Source organism: Leptodactylus fuscus, chromosome 4, assembly GCF_031893055.1.
Source record: "Leptodactylus fuscus isolate aLepFus1 chromosome 4, aLepFus1.hap2, whole genome shotgun sequence".
NCBI classification, from domain to species: Eukaryota; Metazoa; Chordata; class Amphibia; order Anura; family Leptodactylidae; genus Leptodactylus; species Leptodactylus fuscus.
This window is the reverse complement of record NC_134268.1, coordinates 74,317,416-74,345,398: the sequence shown is the minus strand read 5'-3', so window position 1 is coordinate 74,345,398 and position 27,983 is coordinate 74,317,416. Positions and strand designations below refer to the sequence as shown.

Sequence of the window (27,983 nt, the reverse complement as noted above, 5' to 3'; positions counted from 1 at the left end):
TGTACAGCATTCGGCAAATCAGCACTGGTTCTGCCGGAGGCTCGTCTGTGAAGAGGCAGAGTCTAAGATTGGACCACAGTAGTCTCCATTGTGGTCCAATCTTAGACTCCGCCTCCTCACAGACAAGCCTCCGGCAGAACCAGTGCTGATTAGCCGAATGCTGTGCACTGTATGGCATTCGGCCAATCAAAACTGGTCAATGCATTCCTATGAGAAAAAGTCAGCTCCTGCATAACCGCAAGCTGTCAGCTCTCCTGACTAGCAAGGACGAGCCTGCTGCAGAACCAACGTTGATTTGCCGAATGCTATACACTGTACACTGTATAGCATTCGGCAAATCAACGCTGGTTCTGAATCGAATCTTTACTGCGAATAGCAATAGTATTTGAATGAGTACGAGTATTTCGAATACCGTAGTATTCGTTTGAATACTTACTCGATCGAATACTACTCGTTCATCTCTAATCTTTACACAATGCTCCATATAAAATGATATCAGGTTTGTCAGACATACATGGGTTTTCAAACCCTTTGATGAGACATCTTTCGCAGTTATTACAACCTGTATTCCAATATGACCCTACAAGCTTAGTACACCCAGATTTGTTGGTTTGCTCGCACTGTCAGGTTACATGAAGGACAGCAAAACTGCTAGGTATAATGTTGTTATATAACTTAGTGACAGCTTATTGTGCAGTTATGTGCTCCCATTCCAGAGCACTGAGCCCCTCTCTGCTCTGCTGATCCACATAAGTGTTACCTGTATGAACAGGGGGGCAAACTTACACCGCATTCACAGAATCAAGTCTGCCCTGAGGAACTTCGTCTGTGTGTTTGCAGGATTTACAGGCCTAAACATCATGCTGGGAGCGGGACTCCTAGCAGTATAGTTATCTATGAGGTTAGGAGTCATCCAGCTATGGAAGGGGGGTTGGGCCTGCTTAAATGCTTACACGGTATATAACTTAGCAAATAAAGGTGCTTTTTTGCCAGAAATATACAATATGTGAGCATTTAGGTCTGTCTGTTTAAGTTTACCCGTTCCATAGCTAGATGACTTAGGGAAAAACCAAACCCTCCATGTTTTTTCTCTTTATAAACTGCCCCCTTTTTACACTTTTCACTCTTCCAATTTTTTTTCATTGTCATATATTAACATTCATGTACTTCATTGTGTACTTATTATGCATAACTATATATCAGAGATTGCAATAGAGGCCTCTCACCTGGACCCTTCCCTGGCCCAGCAAGGGTAGTCTCACCCGATACATTGCGCTATAATGATTATCTCTATACACGCCCCAACTTCTGAATTGGATGTTCTGTATCTGATTCTATTACTACATGTACAAACTATACGTATAATATTTTTTGGTTACTTAAACAAAACAAACTTTGTGTTGCTGCTCCATTTCTTCCAGTCTCTTCTTCCCGTCACTTCCAGGTTTCCAGCTCAATACAGCAGGAGCTCCTGCTTGCTCTAAGCATCACAGTTATCTCTGGATTTACATACATAGATAGATAACAGGAGCGCTGATAAGGAAACTTATCAGTGATCAAAAACTGAAAGCCATATTCAGTGAGAGAAGAGACTCTAGATGATCAGGAGATATTATCCAGATTTGTGAGCAGGACTATAACCTAGGCAACCAGCTGTAAACCATGAGAAAAGAAATGTAGCTGTATATGGCAAACAGAACGAAATCGATAAAGCAATGTATTGGGTTAGCTTCAGCTACAAGTGTGAATATGATCCTTGAGATGGATCATATGGAGCATAAAAGCCAAATAGAAGAAATTGATGATGGTGCTGATACATAAAACACAACACAACCATTCATAAATAAAAAAGGTTTATTTTCACTTCATTAGTTAGAAATACTATGTTGTTTCAAATACCACAAAGACACACATTTATCCAAATGCATATCCGTCACTGCTTTGTCCATAACGGACTATACAGTGCATTTTTTGAGATATCAAATACGTAATTCACAAAACCACCATCATTAAAACAGTATGTGCCATTTAAGTGTAATGTCATACTTTTCCACCCCCCTCCCCCCAAAAAAAATCAATGTGGCAAGGTTAAATGCACAGATTAGTAAGTGAATACTAATAATAGAAAAATGTCAGTCTCATCTCTACTCCCAAAAGGGACAGTAGTGCTGCTTTCTTTGCAGCCTATTCAGTCATAACTTCCAAGTCAGCCCATTAAATGCTGTGCGCAATGAAGTCTCATTGAGTTCATAGACCACGTACTTTGTTTTGCTTCTTCAGTGTGCCTCAAATCCACACAAATCCTGTGCAAGGAGCATTAGAGAGAACAGAAGGGGGCATTGACAGCTCATGTTGTAACTCTATTAGCACAAAAGAAAAAAAGAACACAAAAACAAATGTCCTTCAAGCTATTTCGACGTTAATAAATACTACTGGAGCAAACATTAATACTCGTGGCAGGTCCAGTAATGAACTATTGCTACAATTAAAAAATAAAATAAAATTGCACTGTTTAATAAACTAAATATAATACTGTATATGGAAGCATTTTTTTTTTTTTTATCGGAAACCTTAAATAGTTAAATATTTTGGAGTGATAATACAATTAGCAAAGCACCATATATGTGTCTAGATACAATAAAAAAAATACAAAAGAGATTGGTAACTGAGAAACCAAACTTCTGAGCTGAAAACGCTATGATTTCAACACTAGATACTACACAACTAGTGGAGCCTGAAATAAAGTGCTTTGCAGGAACCACTGCGGTACAGCGCTTAGAAGGAAGGGCCAATCCGTATGATCCAGAGCCCATTCAGATTAGAGTGCAAACTCTGGATTATCGCTCCACGGAGCAGAAGAGAGAATTCCAAACGTAAAACCTTTGCTTGTTGAATACATATTTACATATTGTACTGAGAAAGAAGTGCAAAATGGGACCTTTCTAATGATTGTATCACAGGACAAGGGGACTGAATGTCACTGTCCTGCTGTGTCGGCAGAAAATCAACAGCAACGGACTGGAGGTCGTGGTGGAGGCAGCTCTGGGGGGACTTCTGGCTCTGGCTGAAGAGATAAGATGCTGTTGGATAACTCATTCCGCATGATATCCAGGGGCATCTGCACAAGACATAAAGGGGTTACCATATCAAAAAATTAATTAATGCTGAAAATATGAAGAAAGTACATTTTAGCTTTTCTATCAAATGTACCAAAATCCAGATAAACTTACAAATCTGTAAAGTAACTTTGCTAGCTTTTTGCAACTATGTTAAAACAAATCACAGAACACTACTGGTTAGCTTTCATATCACCTACAGAACAGACAAAGCTTAGGCTATGTTCACACAGTGAGAATTTACACTATAATATTTTTTCTTTCTATAGTGCCTACATATTCTACAGCACTTTACAAATAAGAAGGTTCATGTACAGACAAAATTAGACATTACAAAGTAATAAATGAATGATTAATTCATACAATATGAGTATATAAAAAAAAACAAAAAAACTTGATAGTCTTCAGTAGTTGAAACCTTTTTAATGGCTAACTAATAATGATGACAGATTACAACGTTTCGTAACGTCTAGGCTCCTTTCTCAAGTAAATTTACTTCTGAAGGATGCATATTTACCATTTCTGAAGGATGCATATTTATGTACAAAAGGACACAGGGATAGAATTCCAGGAGGAAGGGGGGGGGGGGGGTAGAGGGTTATTAGTATTGGTAGAAACAATGTATAAGGAAAATGTTTGTTTTGGTACCGTGTTAGCCAGTGGTTATGGAATATAAAAAAAACTAAAAACTTGCAAGTCTTCAGTAGGTGATACCTTTTTTAATGGCTAACTCATAATGATGACAGAATATGACGTTTCGAAGCTTACTATGAGCTTCTTCTTCAGATATATCTGAAGAAGAAGCTCATAGTAAGCTTCGAAACGTCATACTCTGTCATCATTATGAGTTAGCCATTAAAAAAGGTATCACCTACTGAAGACTTGCAAGTTTTTAGTTTTTTTATATTTTAGAAACAATGTAAACAATTCCAGGTTCTTATCAGTTCTCAGGTCAGTGATTTCTGTAAGATGCCATAAATCCATGTGACAGATTTAACCCCTTCTCCAGTGTTTGAAGCAGGGTCATAAGTTTATACGCATAAATCCGTCACTCTTTCTTTGATTTAAAATTCCCTCTTAAAACCAAAATTTTCATGTGATTGGTGATATTATGATCCTCATTGCAGAAATGTTTTGATATGGGAAGGTCCATTCTTCGTTCTCTAATTGTATGGCGATGTTAATTCATACGCATTCTACTCAAAAGAGCTTACAATCTATGGAGAAGAATGAGGTACTTGTACAATGGTCCAGCCATCTGGGTAAAATGAGTATGCTATATGAGCTGGCCATCAATAGGTATCCATATATGTATAGATACAAAGCATTTAGGGTTACTGTTATATGAGGGCATTACAGGCTGTGAAATAATGTAGAACGGAAGATTAAGAAGAAGAGTTACTTATGTGGGCACAAGTGTAGAAATGTCAGATTAGAGAATATGATAAACCAGCACAAAAAATGTATTTTGGAATTCACATTTGTGAAAACTGGGCAATAATCTGAATACCTGGGGTTAACCATTCCAGAGAACTGATGCAACTTGGAAGACGTCTTGGAGATGGGAGTGGGAGACACAAATTATTGAGGATGTTATTCTTAGATCACTGACAGAATGGGTAGGGTGGTAGATAGAGGAGAATATATGGGGGAGGAGGAGAATAGTGGTGCAGTGCCACAGAGAGCTTTGTAGATAAGAGTGAGAAGTTTAAACTGTATTAGAGAAACAGGTGCAATTTTTTAGGACAATCCACTGCAGAAATCCCAACATTGGCACCTATGTTTCTTACAGCATTTGAATGGAGCATAAAATATTCCATGCACTCACATTGCATTGTCTTTGATGCCATCCAGATTTAAAAGCAGTATTTGCACTTAAAGGGTTATCCAGTTTCTAGGATCGATGAGCTACCCTTAGAATAGTGCATCATTAGATCTGTGAGGGTCCAACGCCCAGCACCCCATAGATCACCTGTACCTAGACAGCGTGGCTTTCTGTAACATTTATATACCGTAAGCTGCACTTCTCACTCACCATACAAACAGTAGTGGCAAGTGAAGGTACTGCAAATGCTGTCCTAGAGAAAAAAAAAAGGGCTGGAATTGGTGCAGCAGTATCTACTAAAGGATGCTAAAAGTTGAAGATTGTGGAGGTGGCAAAGGGTTTTCTCGAAATCCTGAAAAAAGCATAACATGAGGAGACTGCCTATGACTGACTAGAACATACTAACAAATCAGTCTTATGCCTATAGCTTTTTGACAACCACCAGATGGAGAGAACATGATCTGGATATTCATACTGCACATAACAAAAGTTAGCAAAAGTGAAAAAAGTCAACCGTAATTTTTATAACTGCTTTTTATACAGCTTCAGTGGCTGGGTCATCAACAACAAAGCAATGCCCATTTTGCCCCAGTGCCCCCACTGTATAATGCTGTGCAGTGGCTGGAATCCTTGGGCAACCTCAACAACAAAGATGGCGAACCCCCCTCAGGACTGTTTTGATGAATTATTGTACTCTGTGGTCTCCCACAGACCTCAGAGTATAATAAGTGGAGGCAAAGAAAAATAAAGCACAGTTATACTCACTCTGCCTCACTTCTCCTTGACATCCTCCCATCTTCCAGCAGTGTCCTGCCGTCATAATCTTAAGGCCTCTTGGTGACGTCAGAAGGGGAAGGGGGGAGTCACTGCTGAGGACTGTATTTGGGCCTCTGTGGGCACGTGGAGCACAATGATGGCATGACACACTGACATAGCGTTAGGACATCAAAGCACCCCATGTGCCCCCGTGGGAGTGTGAAGTCAGTTAAAGGCTAGTCTTACACAACCGTAGTTTTCCACCGCAAATGGTCCGCAATTGCGGGTTTAAAATTGCGGACCATTTACGGTACCATAGTTGTCTATGAGGCCTCTTATACGACCGTAGATTTTGACAGTGCTGTGGCGCGCCGCAACCGTGGTGCGGACAGTATACCGCATGTCCGTAATGGCCGTGCTTTTACGGCACGGCATGGCAGGTCCAATACAAGTCTATGGGCGCGTGCATTTTTGCAGATACACACAACACATGTTCAGTGTGTATCCGTAATTGCGGATGTCAAGACTGGACGCTGCCGGAACTACATCAGCGCGCAGGGCAGTGAAGAAGACGGCAGCCGAGGAGCCATTTGAGACAGCAAGATGAAACGCCAGTTCGTGGAGCAGCTCCTGATCATGGTCCAGGTAAGTTACATGGGGGGGAATGTTATGGCTACTAGGGACCCTTGCCAGGTGGGGGGAGGGGGTTAGTTATGGCTACTAGGGACCCTTGCCAGGTGGGGGGGGGGGGGTTAGTTATGGCTACTAGGGACCCTTGCCAGGTGGGGGGGGGGGGGGGGGTTAGTTATGGCTACTAGGGACCCTTGCCAGGTGGGGGGAGGGGGTTAGTTATGGCTACTAGGGACCCTTGCCAGGTGGGGGGGGGGGGGTTAGTTATGGCTACTAGGGACCCTTGCCAGGTGGGGGGGGGGTTTAGTTATGGCTACTAGGGACCCTTGCCAGGTGGGGGGGGGGGGTTAGTTATGGCTACTAGGGACCCTTGCCAGGTGGGGGGGTTAGTTATGGCTACTAGGGACCCTTGCCAGGTGGGGGGGTTAGTTATGGCTACTAGGGACCCTTGCCAGGTGGGGGGGGGTTAGTTATGGCTACTAGGGACCCTTGCAAGGTGGGGGGGGGTTTAGTTAAGGCTACTAGCGAATGAGCCACAGGGTAACACAATACTGTAATACTTCATAATGTTTTATTGGTCGTAATCAAACAAATGACAATATGTACATTTACAATATTTTTACAGGAACGCCCATTACTGTGGGATAAAAGATGCGAGGACTACCTCGACAAAATTGCAAAAGACCGCGCCTGGGAGGATGTATGCAAGACAATGCACCCTGACAAATGGGATATGGCCTCTATTGTGAAATGCAAAAAATTACGTAAGTACGAAAGGGAAAACACTACAAAATCAGCAAACAGTTCACATTTTCATACATGGTGAGTCAATATTAATTGTTTTAATTTTTCTCTGTGGAACACATGTAGAGACCAATTTCGGCGCGAGTTGAATGCGCAAAAGGGCAAGAGTGGATCCGGCCACCGAACGAAGAAACCGTACATGTACACGCAATAACTGATGTTTTTGAAAGACACGATGGACATTGGAGAGTGAGTATATATTTGAAATATAGTGTACAGTGAAATTGTTCAGTCTGCCAGTAAAAAAAACAAACATTCTTTTGGGTTTTTGCAGAACTGTTGACAACCTGGAAGGTGAGCCTGAGGAGCAGCATGAGGACCAAAGCACACTGGAAAGTTCTCACGTGTCATCTCCATCGCAAACCCCTTCATCACCGAGTTTGCTCGAGCCTCCAAGTCCAAAAAGAATTGCCGGACGTGGGAAAAAAAGAAAACAACCAGAAGGTACAGGCATGGAGTACAGGCATGGATACGCGTTCCATGCTGGATGCACAAGTGCTGTCTTTCATGCAAAAACGGTCAGAATGGAGTGCTAATGAACATTTCGGCATGATGGTGGCAAGGCACATGGAGAAAATCCCTACTGAACACCAGCTCTTGTGCCAGTCGACAATTATCAACATTTTGAACCAGTTCCAGGGTGAGCAGGATCCGAAATATCTTGCCAGTCTTGTACAGTCCGGTCCAATGCCAGCACAACAACAGTTTAGGCCATTTGAACAACAGCGCCAGTATTCCCAGGAAGGTGCGTTGTACTGCGGTCAGGGTCAGTATCCACAGCAAGGTGTACAGTACCAGCCTTCTCTTCAGGGGTAAGGGCATGTTAGACAAACAGCTGACACTCGGGCATCCACTAGCCATACAACTGGCTCCTTTACCCAAGAGCTGTTCACCCTGTAAAATGTTCTTATTGTGTCAAAAACTTCTAAAAAGTTTTTATCTTTGCAAAAAATATTTTATATAAATAATATTTTTAAAATATTTTATAACAGTTTGAAACAGTTATTTAACAAAGTATTTTACTGTGTTGGCTTTTTTTATTTAATAAAAAACTTGATAAACCCAGGAGTCCTGAATGTTTTTTACAAACACGAAATTCTTGGAACATAGCAACCCAGAAGAATTGAGCATGGGTTGTAACTATTCGGTAACTATGCAGTGACTTCCATTTTTTTTTTTTTTGGCAGGGGGTGTGTTTGTTTTTTTTTTGCGGATCCGCAGAAGAACAGATGCACACGTGTACACTTTGCGGTTGAGTACGGTCGTCTGCGGAATGAGTTTGTCTTTTTTTTTGTGAATTTTGCGGTTGCGGATCCGCAAATTGCAGACTGCAAAAACACTACGGTCGTGTAAGACCAGCCAAAGGCTGGAAGATTATGCGGGGCAATGCCAGACATCCAGGTGGGGCAAGTATAACCGTTTGTTATTTTGGGCCCACTGTTGAAGACTGTGTAGTACTCGATCCTTATCAGCAGCCATATTGAGACTGCAGGGCAGTGCTACATAGCCTAAGTATCACTGATGGCTCATGACCCCTGAGCAGTCTTTACACGATTTCCCCCAGGGGGTTACGACCCACAGTTTTAAACAGTGTAGCAGAGACCAATGTTGTCCAACATCGGGGTCAGAATTTCAGTATTATTAAATCTCTATTAAGATTGTTTTACAACAAGTAGAAAGGCATGAACATACTAACCTTTTTCAATATGTCATCAACCAGCTTTAAAAAGATTTCATCTACATTAAAGTTGTCCTTGGCACTTGCTTCGCAGAAACGCATCCCAGTTATCTGTTGTGAAAACTTAATCATAGAAATATAGGAAAATAATCAGTACATTGTCCATTATCCAACTAACATGTCACAATGAGCTAAGTGCCATTAACTAAATACAGTGGTTCCCAAACTTTCTGACTTTTGTTTGGGATCACCAACAACTGTACAAAAGTCCCTGTAAAGTGAAAAGCTACAACTGATTTTATTCTCCTATTCCACTTTTCACCAATGTATTCTATTATTCTGCTGCATTCTGGTTTTCAGCACTGTGCATTCGGCCATCCACAGTTGTGTACTTCTGCTGCCTCTACATCAGCAGCGCTAGCGATCACACTTATGTGTAGGACAAGCCATTCTGCACAGACATTGTATTGTCCCTCTGGGAAATAGATTTCAGTTCAGCAGAGGCTTCACTATTAAGGAATAGAGATGAGTGAGTAGTATTCGATCGAATACTACTATTCGATCAAATACTCGTATCGGTCGAATTCCATTGAATTCAATGCAAAAACTTCCTCGTGCTCCTCATCCTGCTACTTCCGGAATTTGGAGGATCCAAGGTGTCGAACTTTGGTTTCCATGGAAACCGGAACAACATTCCCGTTTTTTTCCCATAGATTATAATAGGATTAGATATTCGAACGAATACTACTCGTTCATCTCTATTAAGGAACACTGCCTGGATGACAATTCCCAGATGGAGTTGAAGCCATCAATGGGATCTAAGATGAAGTAACACTGCCTGACCAGTGTATAGAGCCCATCTGCTATACTGTATAGTACTGGGATTGGACTGCCAGCCCTCCACCAAGCAGGGATTTCTGGTCTATCCTAAGGATAGGCCATCCCCCCCCCCCAAAAAAAAAATAAAAAAAAATTATATTATAATATATATATATATATATATATATATATATATATATATATATATATATATATATATTAAATTTCCCTTAGAGTTTGTTCACATGGGGGAATTTGTTCAAGCAGAACAAAAATCATCCAGGAAGAATCTGTCTCAAAATGATCTTCAAATTCCTCTGTCTATGTATACCCATAAAAGGTAAGTAAGGCAAACACCTGATTCCATGTTAAATACATAGGAAATTCCTTTACTCGGTCATGAATAATATTTTAGACTAGTAAACTGCCATGAAAAAAATATATAAAACTCACTTCTAAGAGTTGGGCCCTACAGGAAAAAAAAGTCATAAAAGAAAGGTTAACACAAAATCTGCTGCTTATACTTTGTTGAGAATTAGAGAAATATCCGATTGTCTATCTGCGCTCAGTCTACTGCTTCCGGTCTGCCATGCAACATTACAATTACCAGACTGTCTCATTTATCAGATGCCAGACTAAAGAAAATTTACTACAGACATTCCTGCCACCGGTTTATATGAGATATGCATACGAACCAATCCACAATTTGTTTCTTCAACTGAGTACCCAATAGAACCGGCCACTGTCAGAGAACGGCATCACTATTTCAGGCCAAATTGGCAGCACAGAAAGGACAGTTTCTTATATGTATAATGTATGGGAGAATATGTAACACATAGATAGATATCTAATCCTAACACACTGGAATCCTCACCTTTTCTCCCTGTTGCCGAGTAATTTCTCTATCAATTTCACAGTCCAGCTTGTTTCCAACCAGAAGGAGTTCTGCATCCTCAGACGCATACTACATTAACACAGAGAATAAAAAACATTTTTTTTATTATTTTTTTTGAACGATTTTGTTGACAATCACCATGAAACTGTCATTCAACCATTTTCCTACAAATACAATAGTCAAATGTAGTCATTTTATGTGAAATGACATAAAAACAGTTCTTTTATCATATAGCTATATGTGAGGAGTGTGAATAGTTACATCCCCACTATATGAGAGTACACAGCAGATATATTTGCTGTTATACTGATGTGTTCATATATAAGCGTAGGTAAATGCATAGACCTGTAACATGTAGTGTAGTATAAATAGCAGTGTACATGAAGGTCTGAATGAAGAATACCATATAAACAGCTGGAAATCAGTGTACAGGAGTATACATATTTTGGTGACTCAGGAATCTTATGATAAAAGACTGGCTGTCAGAAACAATATAACCAGTTTCTATAATGTCCACCTTATCAATCATCTTCATCCATTTTGGTAAATCATCAAAAGTCTCTTTCTTGGTGATATCATAGACTAATATGATACCCTTGGCACTTCTGTAATAGGCTGAAGTAATACTGTTGAAGCGCTCCTGGCCAGCTGTGTCCCTACAAGAGACAAGGAGAGGATGGTAGAAAACAGAAAAAGATGCAGGACAAATGCCACATAAAGAGAAGCCATTAGCATTCAGCTTCACACCTACTCACACTGAGAAACACAAAGCCCGATTTGTAAGAGCGTGAAAGGAGCTCAAGCATCTTGGCCCTGACTTCAGAAAATGCCTAATTACTGGGAGATTTCTCTTTATTAATCGCAAAATTAGGGCTTATCAAACCCCAGTGGGGCACCTGCTTCTTCTAGTAGTTACTAATGTCGCTTTAAGAGCTAAAATTCAAAGACAATATATACACGTTATATCTAATGAAAAAGAAATCAATGCTGACAGCAAGAAACGTCACAAGAATGTCCACACAAGGTAGATTATCCACCTGGAAAATCCACTGCAAGAAAAGCACAGAAAAAACATCCATGTGAAATTTATTACTGACCATAGTGTTTTGCCTGGGATTTTAAGAAATTTGCAGGACATGGTAAAAAACAAAAAAAACAACCCAAAAACCCAAAATAAAACCTATTATTTACTCTTTACACCCCTACCTCTCTGGCTTTGAGGACATCACCTACATCACTCATGTGACTCCTGCAGCCAATCAGCTGCAGACACTGAGGCTATAGCAACCTCTTCAATGATGTATGTGACAATGGGGGGGATAATAGGATTTAACAGGTAACCCCCTTTTTTTTTTATATTGTAGATCGCTGCCTGCTCCACAAATCTTTTAGCACAGAAAACAGTAAAAGACACTTCACATTAGGAGAGGAGACGAGAGAAAATCAGTAAAAAGTAATGTGTTACCTCGTGATGTGCCCGCGGACCTTCTCTCTAACAAGTGCTGCTACACAACCAGACATGCGGCAACAGCATTCCAGACAGGAACACACAGATGAAGGACCAAGACATGGTACATATACATTCAAGCATTAGTTGACCGCTGTAGCCACTGAGAAAGCAGCAGTGTAGTCAGTAGAAAGTAAAATAAGCAAATGGTGAGATTAATGAAATGGTGAACAAATGGAGAAAAAAAAGTTAGAACACAGTGTGTGAGGCTTATACACAGACATTAATAACAAGGTGCAATAATTAGTCACATGACTACACGTAATGGTCAAACAAATGTATGGACAAGCACATTTTGTGAAAAATGAGTAACATTGTAACTTATTAGCCTGTACGCAGCAATAACAAGCACACAAACACAAAGAAAAAGCAAAACCTTTTTTGTGGCAGTTGGGGTTAAAAAGCAAACTAAAAACCCTGCAGAAAATGGCTATATTCCTGTGATTTTTTTTTTTTCACGTTAAGAAATTTACCACCAAGTAGAAACTTTGTTTATTACCTGAACATGCTAAGTCCAAGTTATAACAAACGTATCTGTGCTGGACTAATATATGTCAATGTTAGGCCTCCTGCACATGACCGTGTGCAGTGTATGGCTCTGTAAATAAGGCATGGATGACATGGATTGGCATCAGTATTTCATCCGGGGTTTTCACTGGCCCCTACTTCCAAAATGGATTGATAGAGTTGAACGGGTTGGTATATTTTGCAGCTCTATAATTCGGCTGTGTGTATGGGCCTATTGAAAAATATGGGTTCATATGTTTATCTACATTTGCAGTTTAAATGCACAATCATGTGCATGAGGCCTAAGAAGCATGAACGTCTCACTGTCCTAGTATTACAATACTAAGATGATGACTATGGCTATGGTGACTATGGCACAGAGGATCATGTACACATAATAGACCTCGCTGCTTAGCCTGTGCTTTACACACACCTTATCTAGTGTTATAAACTACTAATAGCAGGCAATGGTGAAACACTTCTACAAAGAGTTAATGATAGAGAAGACCTTACTATTAGAGATGAGTGAGTACTGTTCGGATCAGCCGATCCGAATAGCACGCTCGCATAGAAATGAATGGACGTAGCCGGCACGCGGGGGGTTAAGCGGCCGGCTGCTGTCAAAGCGGAAGTACCAGGTGCATCCATTCATTTCTATGGAGCGTGCTGTTGCACCATGCATAGATTGAAGTCATGCATGCAACACAAAACTATGACTATTATCCAACTTTTATAAATGGGTGAGCGGGCACACAGAAGAGAGCTTATCCCATACATATAGACATACTGTGACTTACCAAATCTGTAACCTGATTTTCTTTCCTCGTAACTCTACAGTTTTGATTTTAAAGTCAACGCCTATAACGGAAAAGAAATAAAACATAAATGAATAAATACAAAGTACCAGGCATCTTTCCTATAATAAAGCAATGACTGTATGATGCATTCTCCACAGAACTAGGTAAGTTCCTGACTAGAGATGAGCGAACAGTGTTCGGATCAGCCCTTCCGAACAGCACGCTCCCATAGAAATGAATGGAAGCACCTGGCATGGCGAGCGGCCACCGGCAAAGTGTATGTGCCAGGTGCTTCCATTCATTTCTATGGGAGCGTGCTGTTCGGAACGGCTGATACGAACAGTGTTCGCTCATCTCTATTCCTGACAAGTCATTTACCTGTAATAACATCTATTCTGGTTTTTGGCCACTTATAGTTGTTTCCAGATTGGCAGCCAAAACCAAAAATGCATAGAAACAAGGCAGAAGTCACACAATGGTAACATGGCTGCATTTAGCATTTGTTACTGAATAAGGTGGATACAGGGGTCAGTAGCTGCACACGGCTGAGCTTTATTATCTTCTACAGATCGGAAACTAGGTCACAATGTGCAACCACTTCGGTAATGAGAGCTGGAGATGAACGTGGCCACTAACAACATCCAGAAACCGGGGATGGCAGCCTAGAGTTGAATGCAGGAGACAAAAACTTGTGTCTGACTTTTGTCCAGCTCTTATGCGATCACTACATGCAACAAAAAAAAAAAAAAAAAAAAAAAAAAAAAACAACCCACACCCATTTGTAAAGGCTTATAGATGAGGTCTGATCAAAAATTGGGTCTAGCCATAAGAGGACATGAAAGTACTTCCCCGTGGTCTTCTAAGAAACTCTCAGAGGTTACTTTTGGGTAGTGTACCTCTTGGTGAGAGATTATTGACTGCTAGACATGCCTCTACACGGCATTTGAAGAAATTTTGACCAGTTGGCAGACTTTGAGAGGAGGCGCATCACTAGACTGAGAATTGCAGGATGGTCGTTTTGACTGTCTGTTATCTAGGCCATTTTGGGCTGTTAGGGGTTGTTGGGAGCAGTGACTTCATGAAGGAACATACATGGCGAACATGCAATGAATAGCCCAGAGAGACCACCAGTAGAAAGGATTGTATGCTCTGCCAACAAGGACAAGCAGCTCCCACATTGTTCCAGGCCACCATCCAAGCACAGATGGCACATGCAGTACACCTCTGTCTGTTCAGACAATTTCCAGGCATTTAGGGCACTTAGCAGAAGGAAATTTGTTGTCCTGGTGCCCACAATGTATCCTAGCATTGACAGCCACCATCGCCCTCATTTGCAATGGTGTTTTGAACAAGAAACCTGGACCACTGCGGACTGGACCAAAATCATCTTTAGCAATGAATCCAGGTTCTGTTTGGGATCTGACGAGAGTTTGGTTCAAGGCTCCTTCCAAGTGTGTAGTTCTCCTAATAAACTTATCCTTTTGCTCTAATATTGGAATCACTTACATATATCAGCTCTGCATTCACAGATAAAGTTTCAATCAATTCTAACATCTTGGTGGATTATTTATTTATTTTTAACCAATGAGTGTATACCCAATTCTGAAGCTAATCCCAACAGAATATCCTATTAGTTACTTTCAGGCGCACTTTAGAAGCCCTACATATTATAGGATACTGCTTTCTGTGGGAGACAGACAAACCATTATTGCTTTTGGTTGTCCTCAAGTGAACTATGGCTTGCACATTGTAGGAGTCCTAATCCATGTGCCAATTACCAAAGGGAAATATAGGCTGAAGCCCAAGTAGTGGAAATGTAGCTTTTTTTTGTTGCAGAATTTGCTGCGGTTTTTATAGCCAAAGCTAAGGATGGCTACAAAATCAATGTAAATATGTAGCAGGCACTTATACTTCTACCTTCTACTCAAAACACACCTGACTTTAGCTTTAAAAAAAAAAAAAAAAAAAAAGCTGCATTTTTTGGGCAAACAAAGGTCCACCATAGCAAAGTGTTACTCATGTCAGCAGAAATGGCCCAAATCATCAAGCTTTAGTTACAAGCAGTCTATACAGATCCTGTCTGAGCGGCTACTCCTATCTTTAGTCCCCTGACACTACAAAGCAGAGAACAGTGAGGTCTTGTGAGGGCCAACAGGCTAACATAGAAGGGAGTGAATTTCTCCATTCTTCTCTGCATTATAAAGAAGAACAGTAGTAGAGGTATTAGAGAACATGCAAGGTCTAGATGGGATAAGTATAGAGGCAACTACAACAGGACACCAGATTTTATCATTCTACAACAAAAATGAACTCCTGGCTCAAAAAAAGAACGTTTTTTTTTTTTTTTTTTTTAAAACCTTCACATTTCAGATCAGCCCCCCTGCCATCCCACAACATATACAGTTAGGGCCAGAAATATTTGGACAGTGACACAATTTTCACGAGTTGGGCTCTGCATGCCACCACATTGGTTTTGAAATGAAACCTCTACAACAGAATTCAAGTGCAGATTGTAACGTTTAATTTGAAGGGTTGAACAAAAATATCTGATAGAAAATGTAGGAATTGTACACATTTCTTTACAAACACTCCACATTTTAGGAGCTCAAAAGTAATTGGACAAATAAACATAACCCAAACAAAATATTTTTTTTTTTCAATATTTTGTTGCGAATCCTTTGGAGGCAATCACTGCCTTAAGTCTGGAACCCATGGACATCACCAAACGCTGGGTTTCCTCCTTCTTAATGCTTTGCCAGGCCTTTACAGCCGCAGCCTTCAGGTCTTGCTTGTTTGTGGGTCTTTCCGTCTTAAGTCTGGATTTGAGCAAGTGAAATGCATGCTCAATTGGGTTAAGATCTGGTGATTGACTTGGCCATTGCAGAATGTTCCACTTTTTTGCACTCATGAACTCCAGGGTAGCTTTGGCTGTATGCTTGGGGTCATTGTCCATCTGTACTATGAAGCGCCGTCCGATCAACTTGGCAGCATTTGGCTGAATCTGGGCTGAAAGTATATCCCGGTACACTTCAGAATTCATCCGGCTACTCTTGTCTGCTGTTATGTCATCAATAAACACAAGTGACCCAGTGCCATTGAAAGCCATGCATGCCCATGCCATCACGTTGCCTCCACCATGTTTTACAGAGGATGTGGTGTGCCTTGGATCATGTGCCGTTCCCTTTCTTCTCCAAACCTTTTTCTTCCCATCATTCTGGTACAGGTTGATCTTTGTCTCATCTGTCCATAGAATACTTTTCCAGAACTGAGCTGGCTTCTTGAGGTGTTTTTCAGAAAATTTAACTCTGGCCTGTCTATTTTTGGAATTGATGAATGGTTTGCATCTAGATGTGAACCCTTTGTATTTACTTTCATGGAGTCTTCTCTTTACTGTTGACTTAGAGACAGATACACCTACTTCACTGAGAGTGTTCTGGACTTCAGTTGATGTTGTGAACGGGTTCTTCTTGACCAAAGAAAGTATGTGGCGATCATCCACCACTGTTGTCATCCGTGGACGCCCAGGCCTTTTTGAGTTCCCAAGCTCACCAGTCAATTCCTTTTTTCTTAGAATGTACCCGACTGTTGATTTTACTACTCCAAGCATGTCTGCTATCTCTCTGATGGATTTTTTCTTTTTTTTCAGCCTCAGGATGCTCTGCTTCACCTCAATTGAGAGTTCCTTTGACCGCATGTTGTCTGGTCACAGCAACAGCTTCCAAATGCAAAACCACACACCTGGAATCAACCCCAGACCTTTTAACTACTTCATTGATTACAGGTTTACGAGGGAGATGCCTTCAGAGTTAATTGCAGCCCTTAGAGTCCATTGTCCAATTACTTTTGGTCCCTTGAAAAAGAGGAGGCTATGCATTACAGAGCTATGATTCCTAAACCCTTTCTCCGATTTGGATGTGGAAACTCTCATATTGCAGCTGGGAGTGTGCACTTTGAGCCCATATTATATATATATATATATATATATATATATATATATATATATATATATATATAATTGTATTTCTGAACATGTTTTAGTAAACAGCTAAAATAACAAAACTTGTGTCACTGTCCAAATATTTCTGGCCCTAACTGTAACCAAATGAAAGGGCCTGTTTCACCAACAAGACTGCCTGAATGCTGACAGTCTCACCAATAGGGCTCCTACCGATAACAAGAACAGGAGTTCCATTTCCCCAAGTCTGTATAAAGTACCAGTCTTACCAGATCACTGCTGCTACATTTATATATATATATATATATATATATATATATATATATATATATATATATATATATATATATATACACACATCGTATATACTCGAGTATAAGCCGAGGCCCCTAATTTTACCACAAAAAAAACGTATAAGTCTAGGAGGGGAAATGCAGCAGATACTGGAATATTTCAAAAATTAAAATGGTGGGAGTTTTTGGGTGCAGTAGTTGCTGGGTGCTGGGTTGTCTGTCTGCCCCTTCTCTGAGCTTGAGGACTGTCCCCCCCCCCCCCCCTTGGAATTCAGCCTGGCTGAATATAGGGTATCTGCAGTGCTCCTATTAACCCCTTCCTGATGGAACAGGAGCACTGCAGATACCCTATATTCAGTTGACTGGGCACTGTCAGACACAGGGATATCTAATGTGTTTATGCTCACAGTCATTTTACACTTTCATATGTATTCTAGGGAAAGAAGTGATTTATAACTTTTTTTTTTTTTAAAGCTTCCTTACCACCCCCCTTCCCCCCCCCCCCCCCACACACTATTTTATGGGAGATTCTATACATTGATATTGCGGCTGGTCATAGACCCCCCCTCCTAAAAAAAAAAATAAAAAATTGCTGACTCAAGTATAAGCCGAGGGGGGCTTTTTCAGCACAAAAACTGTGCTGAAAAAGTCGGCTTATACGGTATATATAGGACTGTCAAAGAGAAGACAAGAGCAACGCTCACAACCCACCGACACCCACACGCCCCAAACAAGAATACTCAAATCTGCTTCTGTTTGACAATGTTTGTCAGTCATTTAAACGGGCTCCATCATTGGGAAAAGTCATTTTTAACTAATCACATCCTTGCATGGCCTTTAGAAAGGCTATTACACATGTACTTTTAGTATGTAAATTGTCTCAGTAGTTTTTGAATGAGCCCGTTTTTATCCATATGCTAATTAGCCTTCTCCATGCACCCCGGAAGTCTCATGGTGCACTGTTTGCAGTGTATACAGCACAGGCTGCTGCTGCTGATGACTCCTCCTCCCTGCTCTCACACAGCACATAGCAGGGAGAGGAGAGCTCACAGACTTCCTGTGCATGGAGGAGGCTAATTAGCATATGAATAAAAATAGACTTATTCAAAAACTACAGAGTCAATTTACATACAAAAGGTAGGTGTGGAATAGCCTTTCTAAAGGCTATGCAAGGATGGGATTAATTAAAAATGACTTTTCCCAAAGATATAGCCCCTTTAAGAAGAACTATGAGTTGGGCTGTGTAAAAAGAATCCTGGTCAGTGATTTGGCCTACAGATTCCACAGCCTGGGTGTAACTAGAGGATAAGTTTTTCTTATGAGATAACCCAGTTAGGGTTCAGATGATGGAAAATAAGGATGTGCTTTCCATTACAGCTTTCACCCGCTCATCAGCTTTAGTGTCTCTTGAAACGGTTTGTGCAGATGATCAGCCCTAGAATGACATGACAAGATCAAGCAGGATGCTTGTTTTTTCAATGTCCTGCTTTGATCCCTACCTTCCATTGAAAACTATGAGAGGCAGATTCATCGCAATATTGGGCTTCATTTTATGGTGGAATCCACCTCAAAATCAACAGCAATTTCCTATGTGAGAATATTGTTAACCCCTTCCTACCGCAGGCATTTTTATTATTTTTTTAACCATTTTATTAGCCCCCCCTAGGGGACTTCAACCCGCAATCTTTTAATTGCAGGCCTCATAAACTGCAATGCAACTGTACTGCAGTCATTGGGACTTTCACTCTATAGCTCATAGACTGGCCTCAATAGATATATTACTAAGACAAGCCTGAGAGCCTTGTCTCTTCCAGGAGTCATAGTAACAGGATGGCTCCCATGTTCTTGCCGTGCGGGAGCCGTCCTGCACCAATAAAGGAACGGGGCCAATGAGAACCAGCAATTTTACACTTTGGGAAGGGGAGTCCTGGCTTGCAATGCCCACTATCAGAGTTCACTACAGCAGAGACCAGGTAGCTATGGTGGCCACTCTGCATACATCATAAGACTACATGCATACAATCAGATTTTTCATTCAATGTGCGATCAGATTTTTAAAAACATATAGTACACAGACCCATTACCTTCTATGGCCCTACACAAGGTCTATGGGGGAAACATGAGCCCAGTGACAAAGCTCAGGACATGTCTTATTCATCATACAGATGTCATCTGTGTGCTGTCTGTTCCGCTTTCCTACAAACCCGTACCTCCACACCTTTGTGTGTACATAGCCTAAGATTCAGCATGCTGCTACAGGTTGTTTCTAGACAGATATATTATTAGCGAACAAATACAATGTCATGTGCCTGCCTTGTACAATGTCACAGGCTGTGAAGCTTTCACTAGGTAACACTATATTCACAATATAGCAGTGAAATATAGTATGCTGCCCCCTCCCCCAGTCATAAGGCAGTGAACAGGTGCTGACACCAGAACATAGCCGCCTGGTAAGGAACATCAAGTCAGTGACATTAGTAAACAGGATAGGCTAATGCAGAGATCTGCAGCCGGCTTATGAACATATGTTCTGCACTTGTTCGGTCTGTTCCCTCGTCCTCCACCTTTATTTGTTGGGTCACAAAGACAGGATGGGCCTGGACTACAGAAAACATTTCCCAAAACACTGCTATAAGGGAATAGTTCCCTTATAGTAAAAGTCCTCAGACTCTACAAATTTCCCTAAATGCTCTTATTTTCCCATAGTCCTATGATCAGTGAGAAGATCCAGAATTGGGATAGGGAATCGGGATGTATTTTACGCAGTTACATCTCATCTGAATTCCAATGTCTACAGGCAGTATAAACCTCCTAGGCCACTGACACAAGAAGTAGCGAGTGTTTATTATGTGCCTATATAACAACCCACCCACCAGGTTATCACACTTCATAGATGAGGCGACGCACATATTGCTGCCATCGTGATCTGTCATTCGCACCTTCTATACACATTCACCGCTGACTAAGTGCATTAATATGCAAGTGCTGCATATACCAGGATACACTTGTATATATGGATGACTTGGGGTTACTGTACATATAAATCATGCCTCTCATGTTGCTGACAGTGGGCGATGGGGGTATCATGCCAGCTGACATCCCATCAAAACCCTGTTTGTGTTGGCATTAATAGAGGGCTCAGTTTATTGTACAGTACCACAAGTAGGAACAGTCTGTGACCGTGAAAGTGACGCTTCATAGCAGCTTCAAGCCAGCAATTCCCCGCTATGTATCCCCTAGGATGAAATCACACGGAATTTAGGTGACAATTTAATGTAACTTTTTCTATTCTGAACAAGTCTATAGCAAAATATTGAAACATTTACATGCAGTATACAGGGTTCTGATATGGTGTTTTTCATAAAAAGGAAATTATGTTTTTTTTTCTGGGATATTTATTTAGGCTCTTTAAAACTTCAGCAAAGACAAAAAAAACCAAAAGTATGTACAAAATAAAGAAAAACACCATTGTAAACACTTGTCTATGGATGCCTTCACGTCACATTTTCATTTAACGGGTGCAAATTTTTGAAAAAGAACCCCACATCAGTTGCCATACACTTTGTGTATGATAAAATGGACAGCTACTGATATTTTACAAATGAATAACCTTCTATTTGCATGTTTTTAGTGGTCCTGTAAAGGTAAGGTCACACTGAAGAATTTGCCCCAGATTTGGGGACGGATATCACCTACTATTGTTTTCAATGTGAGGCAATGATCGCAGCAGTACGCAGAAAATATCAGTGCCCTACTCGTTCTTGCCGCAGATTCCACAGCTCCCGACTCCCTGAAGATTAGGCCCATTCATCTCGGAGTGATTGGCAGCGAAAAGCTGAAAAGGAATGCTGATACCCGGGAATGGCACCTCATAGTAAGGGGGCGTTGGAGAGCGTCCATAGTATCCGTTGCTATTGTCAGTTACAAGATTTTAGCAACAGATACTAGCAGAACCGGCAGAAATCCGTTAAAATTTCCGAAAGCAGAAACAAAAAGAACGGACAGTAGAAAAGTGGACACTAAGGGGGCGTTCACACTACAGTCGGTGTCTGACAGCTAGTGTCCACTGCTAGTGTCCGTTCAAAATCTTGTAAGGACATTAGCAGCGGACACTAGCTGTGTCCGTGACACTTTGCATTCATTTAACTGGACATTGGGTGCGTTCTTTTACTGTCCGTGCCTGTCCTTAACTGTCCGTTCACAAAGATGTCTGACTTTTCAAGCGGACAGCAAAACCAGACATGCAGGTTTTTGCTGTCCGCTGGAAAAATCGGACATCTTTGGGAACGGACAGTTAAGGACAGACACAGACATAGAAGAGAAAAACATGCTCTGCTTTTTAGTTTTAAAGGTAAAACATGTTAAATTGTGTTATTTCACCTTCTTTTTGATATTGGGGTGTTTGGTGAACAATTAACCGTTTTTCTTCCTTTCAATAGAAAACAAGTATTGCTAGTAAGAGTCCGTCCTGTCCTACACCCTACGTATTGCCAGTATGTACAGATGTAGAGGTTGCCCTATAAAAAAAAACAAAAAAAAAAACCCCATACCTCCAGTACCGTGATATTTTTATGTGTCTAAATAAGTGAATTAGTAATCTGGAACACCAATGACGGCTCCAGCACCTCAGACTAGGATTGGCCTCCTTCCTGCTGCCTTCCATGAGTGACAGGGCTGGTGTAAGCTGAAGTCTCCCCTGGCCCTGTATTATCTCCTTTACACGTGTACTGCATCATCAGTCAATGGTGTAGTGAGCATGTACCAACTGTGTCACAGGACCCCGCACCTTTACGCCATGATCCCATGGCTCCAGGATGTATTGTGATGCAAGGTAAACCCATTCTGGCCTGCCATCTTCTCAATGGTGCTCTGCATGTGCTGATGATGCAATACATGGTGTGAACACAATAATACAGGGCCAGGCGAGTCTTTAGATTGGCTCCCTCTGCATGTCACTCATACAAGGCAGGGGACAGGAGGCCAATCATAGTGCAGCGGGTAATACTAGTCTGGGGCACAGGAGTCACCCTCGGTGCTCCCTATAGATAATTTGCATATTTTGGGAATGGAGGCATGAATTGTTTAGGAGCAAAAAGTGCTCTATTCAGGTCAGCTTCACCTATGTAACTGTGTTCTTGTTTTATGTGAATAACCCTGGTAATAGATTCCCTTTCAATAAGACTTTCTATGCCTCTGTATACACTCTAATAGTGAAGACGACAACAAATTTCTTAAAATGTGCCAATACCCCTCAGTGCATCAGTGTTACGGCACCTCATAAAATTAAGTAATACTGGAAAACCTGGTAAAACTCAATTCACAGGACATCTACCACCAGTATCAATATTTCCTTTGGTGCCAGGAATAAGAAATGGGTTATAGGCCATGTTCACATGTGTAGTAGAACCTCCTTAATAGTTTCTGATGGTAGAAATAGCGCGGCATTCAAGTGCTTTGTTTTCCAGTAAAATAACAGACACCTTAGAGGAACCTGCCAGCCCCCACAATAAGTCACTGGGGTCCATCAGGCCGCATTGGAATTATTCATACAACCTTTTCCATAATAAACAGAGACCACAACATAAATCTTGATAGAGCCTTAAATATGTCGCAAGTAAGTGGTAGCGTACATTGTACATTCACAGCAACAGTGTCATAGAGTAAGATGTGTGTGGTGCAATCTATGTAAGTCACAGTAATGATACACGACACCCACACATTTCTGCAATTCCTTTGGCAGCACACATCTTGAAACACACAGGAACAGGTAAACCTAGGGCAGCCTTCTAGCGTCACACAGCTCCATTTCTCCTTCTGCACCAAATCTGGTAAACATCCCCCTCCCCAGTAAGCTGTCCTCAAATGTCTTATTCCTGGTAGGTGTGATCTTAGTTACATCTATTTTCTTGGAAAACTGTGTGACAAGCAGCAAGTGAACTCTCACAGCTCCAATGATCCTAGGATTGGTGCGAGAATGAAAACTACTTACTGTTTGATACATATGGACTAAAAATGCTTAAAGGGATTCTACCACTAAAACGCTGTTTTTTCTGCTTTAGACGTCGGAATAGCCTTTAAAAAAGGCTATTCGTCTCTTACCTTTAGACGTGGTCTCCGTCGCGCCGTTCCTTAGAAATATCGGTTTTTATAGGTATGCTAATGAGTTCTACACAGCAATGAGGGCGGGCCCCAATGCTCAAACGGCGATGGGGGCGTCCCCACTGCTGCCCGAGACCCTCTCTCCAGCGATGCCTTCTTCTTCACCTGCATCCTCCCCTTCTCTGTCGTCTTCCTTTTTCGTCAGCTCTGACGCCTGCGCAGTCGGCTCTGCCAGCGAGACACTGGTAGAGCTGACTGCGCAGCCCGGCCAGCGGCCATATTTTCGAGGCCGCAAAGCAAGACTGCGCAGGCGTCAGAGCTGACGAAGAAGGAATACGACAGAGAAGGGGAGGATGCAGGTGAAGAAGAAGGCATCGCTGGAGAGAGGGTCTCAGGCAGCAGTGGGGACGCCACCATCGCCGTTTGAGCGCTGGGGCCCGCCCTCATTGCTGTGGAGAACTCATTAGCATACCTATAAAAACCGGTATTTCTGAGGAACGGCGTGGTGGAGACCACGTCTAAGGGTAAGAGACGAATAGCCTTTCTAAAGGCTATTCCAATGTCTAAAGCAGAATAAAAGCGGAGTTTTAGTGGTAGAATTCCTTTAATGTTTAATCAAACACTTCGATGGGTATAAAAAGGCAAGACTTGTACAATAAAGTACGCTTCTGCCCAGATTCAGTTTGTCTCTGTGTTGAAAGCATCACTGTCTCAAGTCCTTATCTCTAAATCTGACTATCATCCAATATCCTTAGGGCTAGTTCACACGGGGGCAAAGAGGCGGATTTTGACAGCGGATTTCGCCTCCATACAATGGTGGTCTATGGAGACCACTAGCGTTCTTTTTTCCGCTAGCAGCATGTTGCCTCTAGCAGAAAAAAGAAGCGGGCTGCCCTTTCTTCAGGCAGATTTGGCTTCCGCCTGGCAGCAACAACCTCCGGATTCGTCCCATTCAGTTGAGCCGACTCCGGAGGGGGAAGCCGTGGCAGGCGGGTTTTGACATGAGTGATGCAGCTCCCCGCGTCACTCTCAGTGCCAAAATCCATCCCCATGTGAACGAGCCCTTAGTGATCCCCCTGAAGCCACCCTAACAGTTGGTTAAATAAGGCTGTCGCTCCCCTAGCATAGATCCAATAGGGGGCACTCCCTTGGCTCTAGGGTTTTAGCTATGCTTTGACAAGTTGGGTTGCAGCGTATAAGTAGTAAATAAATAGGGATCTCCTAAATGGAACTGTAAGGGGACGTTCACACTAGCATCGGAGTTCGACAGCTAGTGTCCGATGCTAATGTCCGTGCAAAATCTCATGTGCGCTGTCGGACACCGACGCTAGTGTGAACCCTGCCTAACCTACGCTGCCTGACATGGCACCACCTACCGGATCTACACAAGACAAGGGAATGCCTTCTTTAGACCACTTTATTCTACCATCTACCTTAGTGGTTGCCGCCTACTTTTTCCAGGCTTGAGCAAATGATAAGTGTATCACTGAAGGTGCAGAGGAGTTGAATGCAAAGGTGAAGCAGGGTCACCATTGGGCCCCTTCCTCTTGCTCCCAGTGTCTTGGGAAGAATAGGTATAATGTAGTGACGCCACTAACATTGCACCTGCTGTTCCCTGAAGCCTCAAGGACAAAAGACAGAAGAGAACAAGGAAGGAGTGGGGCCACTAAGGAGGCATTATACTCTGAGTTCCACAAAGGGGCATTATACTAAGTGAGGGCCCCTGATCAGGCCTTACAATTTGTGCAGGCTAGGTATGCCTAAGTGGAGGTGACAGGGGTGGCTACTTACGAAACTTTTGCACTGGGCCCACCAATGTGTTAAAACGGCATTAACACCAGCCTGATTGAGGCCTTACGCTAGGTTCACACCTGTGTTCGGGTTTCCACTTGGGGACCCCCAAACAGAAACCTTATCTGCTTAAAAAAAAAAGCGGTTACCCTCTGAAACCAGCGGACCACATAGACTATAATGGGATCCACCAAATTTCTGCCCAAAAAGGGCGGAAAAATGTGGAAAGAAAAGCGCTGCTTGTAGTATTGGGAATCCCTAAGATCAGGCGCAGGTGTGAATCTAGCCTTAGAATTAGCAGAATACAACTTTCCAAGGACTCTGATTACATCTATTCTATAGCCTGTTGCAGAGACAAACAGACCCATCGCACCCCCTAAATATAATGGGGTCCATCCCCTTCCACCTAGAGGTCTGTCATTTTGATGGGATAGTTACAGTGTACTCACATCACACGTCAGAGACCCCATAGAGTCCATGGAGCGCTGGAAGTGTCCGCCATGTCAGGTAGCCGCCACTTCTCTTATTATTAATGCTACACTACATTAGTAACCAGAAGCCATGTCTGTCCCATCACAGCTGACAATGTGACGGATATGACACATGTGAGCAGTGACTAAGCTCTCAGTACACAGCAGTGACTATGGGGAATGTGAGTGTCCCACAAGCTGCAGCCACTACCGAGCACCCTGACCTCGTAGCACTACAACGCCCAGCATAGCCCCGGCCGGCTCTTACCCACGGTGGACTTGCACGCCTCACAGAAGGTGTCGTCCGTGAACCTCTCCATCAGGCTGGTCTTCCCCACTCCCCTGGAGCCGATAATAATAACCTGCAGCTTAAAGTCCGCCGGCCGAGGAGGCTGCTTTCTCCTGCGGCCCTGGGCGCCAGTCAGCGCCGGGGAGTTGGAGGCCGAGCCGCCGTACGAGATGTTATAGCTGTTCCCACCGCCGCCCCCGAGTCCCCTGTGGTATCCGGGCCTTGAATCCATTAACACATCCGAACCGTGTTCACCCAAGGCGACGTCACGTCAGAACGGAGCCGGGCACGTCAGGTCCTGCCCGGTGATGGGGATAGGAGAAGGCCGGTGTGTCCTAGCGGCGGTCACAGGGGGGGATCCTGCGCTCCACACGGAAATGTCTGAGAGGAAACGGGATGGGGAAGTGCATAGCTGTGTGCCAGATAGTAAGCTCCCTCTATGGATGTGGAAGACTCCAGGCACGGCTATGACATGGGCATGGGAGGAGGAGGAGGGCGGCATTCCAGGCTGGGACTGTGCTGAGAGCCCGGGAGCTGCCCACTGTGGCCTAGCACATCTCACAGAGTATGTAGTGCAATTCTAGTAATATTATTTACATTTATTATTAAACTTTTCATTTATACTAGTGTGTGAGTGTATGTATCTCCCTATATTATAAAAATGAATTTCTGTCTGTCTGTCTGTCTGTCTGTGCTCTAATGCGAACCAAACGACTGGACCAGTTGTACACGCCATAGGATTAGATACGCGCGTCTACACACAGTACCACATGCCTTAGAATTAGATAAACGGGTCTGCACACAGTCCCACACACCAGAGGATTAAATACGCACTTCTGCACACAGTCCCACACACCAGAGGATTAAATACGCACTTCTGCACACAGTTCCACACACTGAAGGATTTGATACGCGCGTCTGCACATGTTCCACATGCCAAAGGATTAGATATGCGCATCTACACATAGTTCCACAAGCCGAAGGATTAGATACGCGCCTCTTCACACAATATCACACAGGGGAGGATTAGATACGTGTGTGTGCACACAGTGCCACACTTTGGAGGATTAGATACATGCCTCTGCAAACAGTACCACAAGTCAGAGAATTAGATACGCGTCTCCGCACACAATACCACACGGGGGAGGATTAGATACGCGCATCTGCACACAGTACCATACGGGGGAGGATTAGATACACGCATCTGCACACAGTACCACACGGGGGAGGATTAGATACGCGCGTCTGCACACGGGGGAGGATTAGATACGCGCGTCTACACACAGTACCACATGCCATAGGATTAGATACGCGCGTCTACACACAGTTCCACACGCCGTAGGATTAGATACACGCCTCATCACACAATACCACACAGGGGAGGATTAGATACACGTGTCTTCACACAGTTGTACACGCCATAGGATTAGATACACACGTCTGCACACAGTACCACATGCGGTAGGATTAGATACTTGCATCTAAACACAGTACTACACGGGGAAGGATTAGATACAGCTTTACTCCAGGTATCCATAACAACTAATCACAGGTTTTTCACTGACATCCAAAATGAGATACACATAATCACATGACGCTTATAGACATACACACAAACCACATACAAAATACACCAATGCAAAATTGGCCAATTCTTATGGGGCCACTACACAAACATAAAATGTAATATACCCGTGCGAAGCTGGGTCCTCCCTCTAGTATATATATAAAATCCCGCTAGTGGAAAAAAAA

General features: G+C 42.5%; 1 protein-coding gene across 1 annotated transcript; it reads right to left on the bottom strand.

Annotated features, from left to right (window-relative positions):
• Positions 1-1,836: 1,836 nt before the first annotated feature.
• Positions 1,837-26,702, bottom strand: RAB12 (RAB12, member RAS oncogene family). Its single transcript, XM_075270659.1, has 6 exons — positions 26,211-26,702; positions 13,335-13,395; positions 11,041-11,179; positions 10,503-10,592; positions 8,828-8,932; positions 1,837-3,118 (listed from the first exon to the last, which is right to left on the bottom strand). Exons 1-6 carry the CDS (start codon positions 26,461-26,463, stop codon positions 3,005-3,007), a joined length of 762 nt encoding a protein of 253 aa, XP_075126760.1. The 5' UTR covers positions 26,464-26,702; the 3' UTR covers positions 1,837-3,004.
• Between the last annotated feature and the right edge of the window lie 1,281 nt (positions 26,703-27,983).

Bases quoted from the DNA above. Each gene is read 5' to 3' on its own strand.
- RAB12 (XM_075270659.1), bottom strand. From the start codon at position 26,463: ATGGATTCAAGGCCCGGATACCACAGGGGACTCGGGGGCGGCGGTGGG. The intron at 10,593-11,040 runs GTGGACATTATA...GTGTTAATGTAG, and splicing joins GGATGAAGATGATTGATAAG to TATGCGTCTGAGGATGCAGA. The intron at 3,119-8,827 runs GTTAGTATGTTC...TGTCTTGTGCAG, and splicing joins TTGATGACATATTGAAAAAG to ATGCCCCTGGATATCATGCG.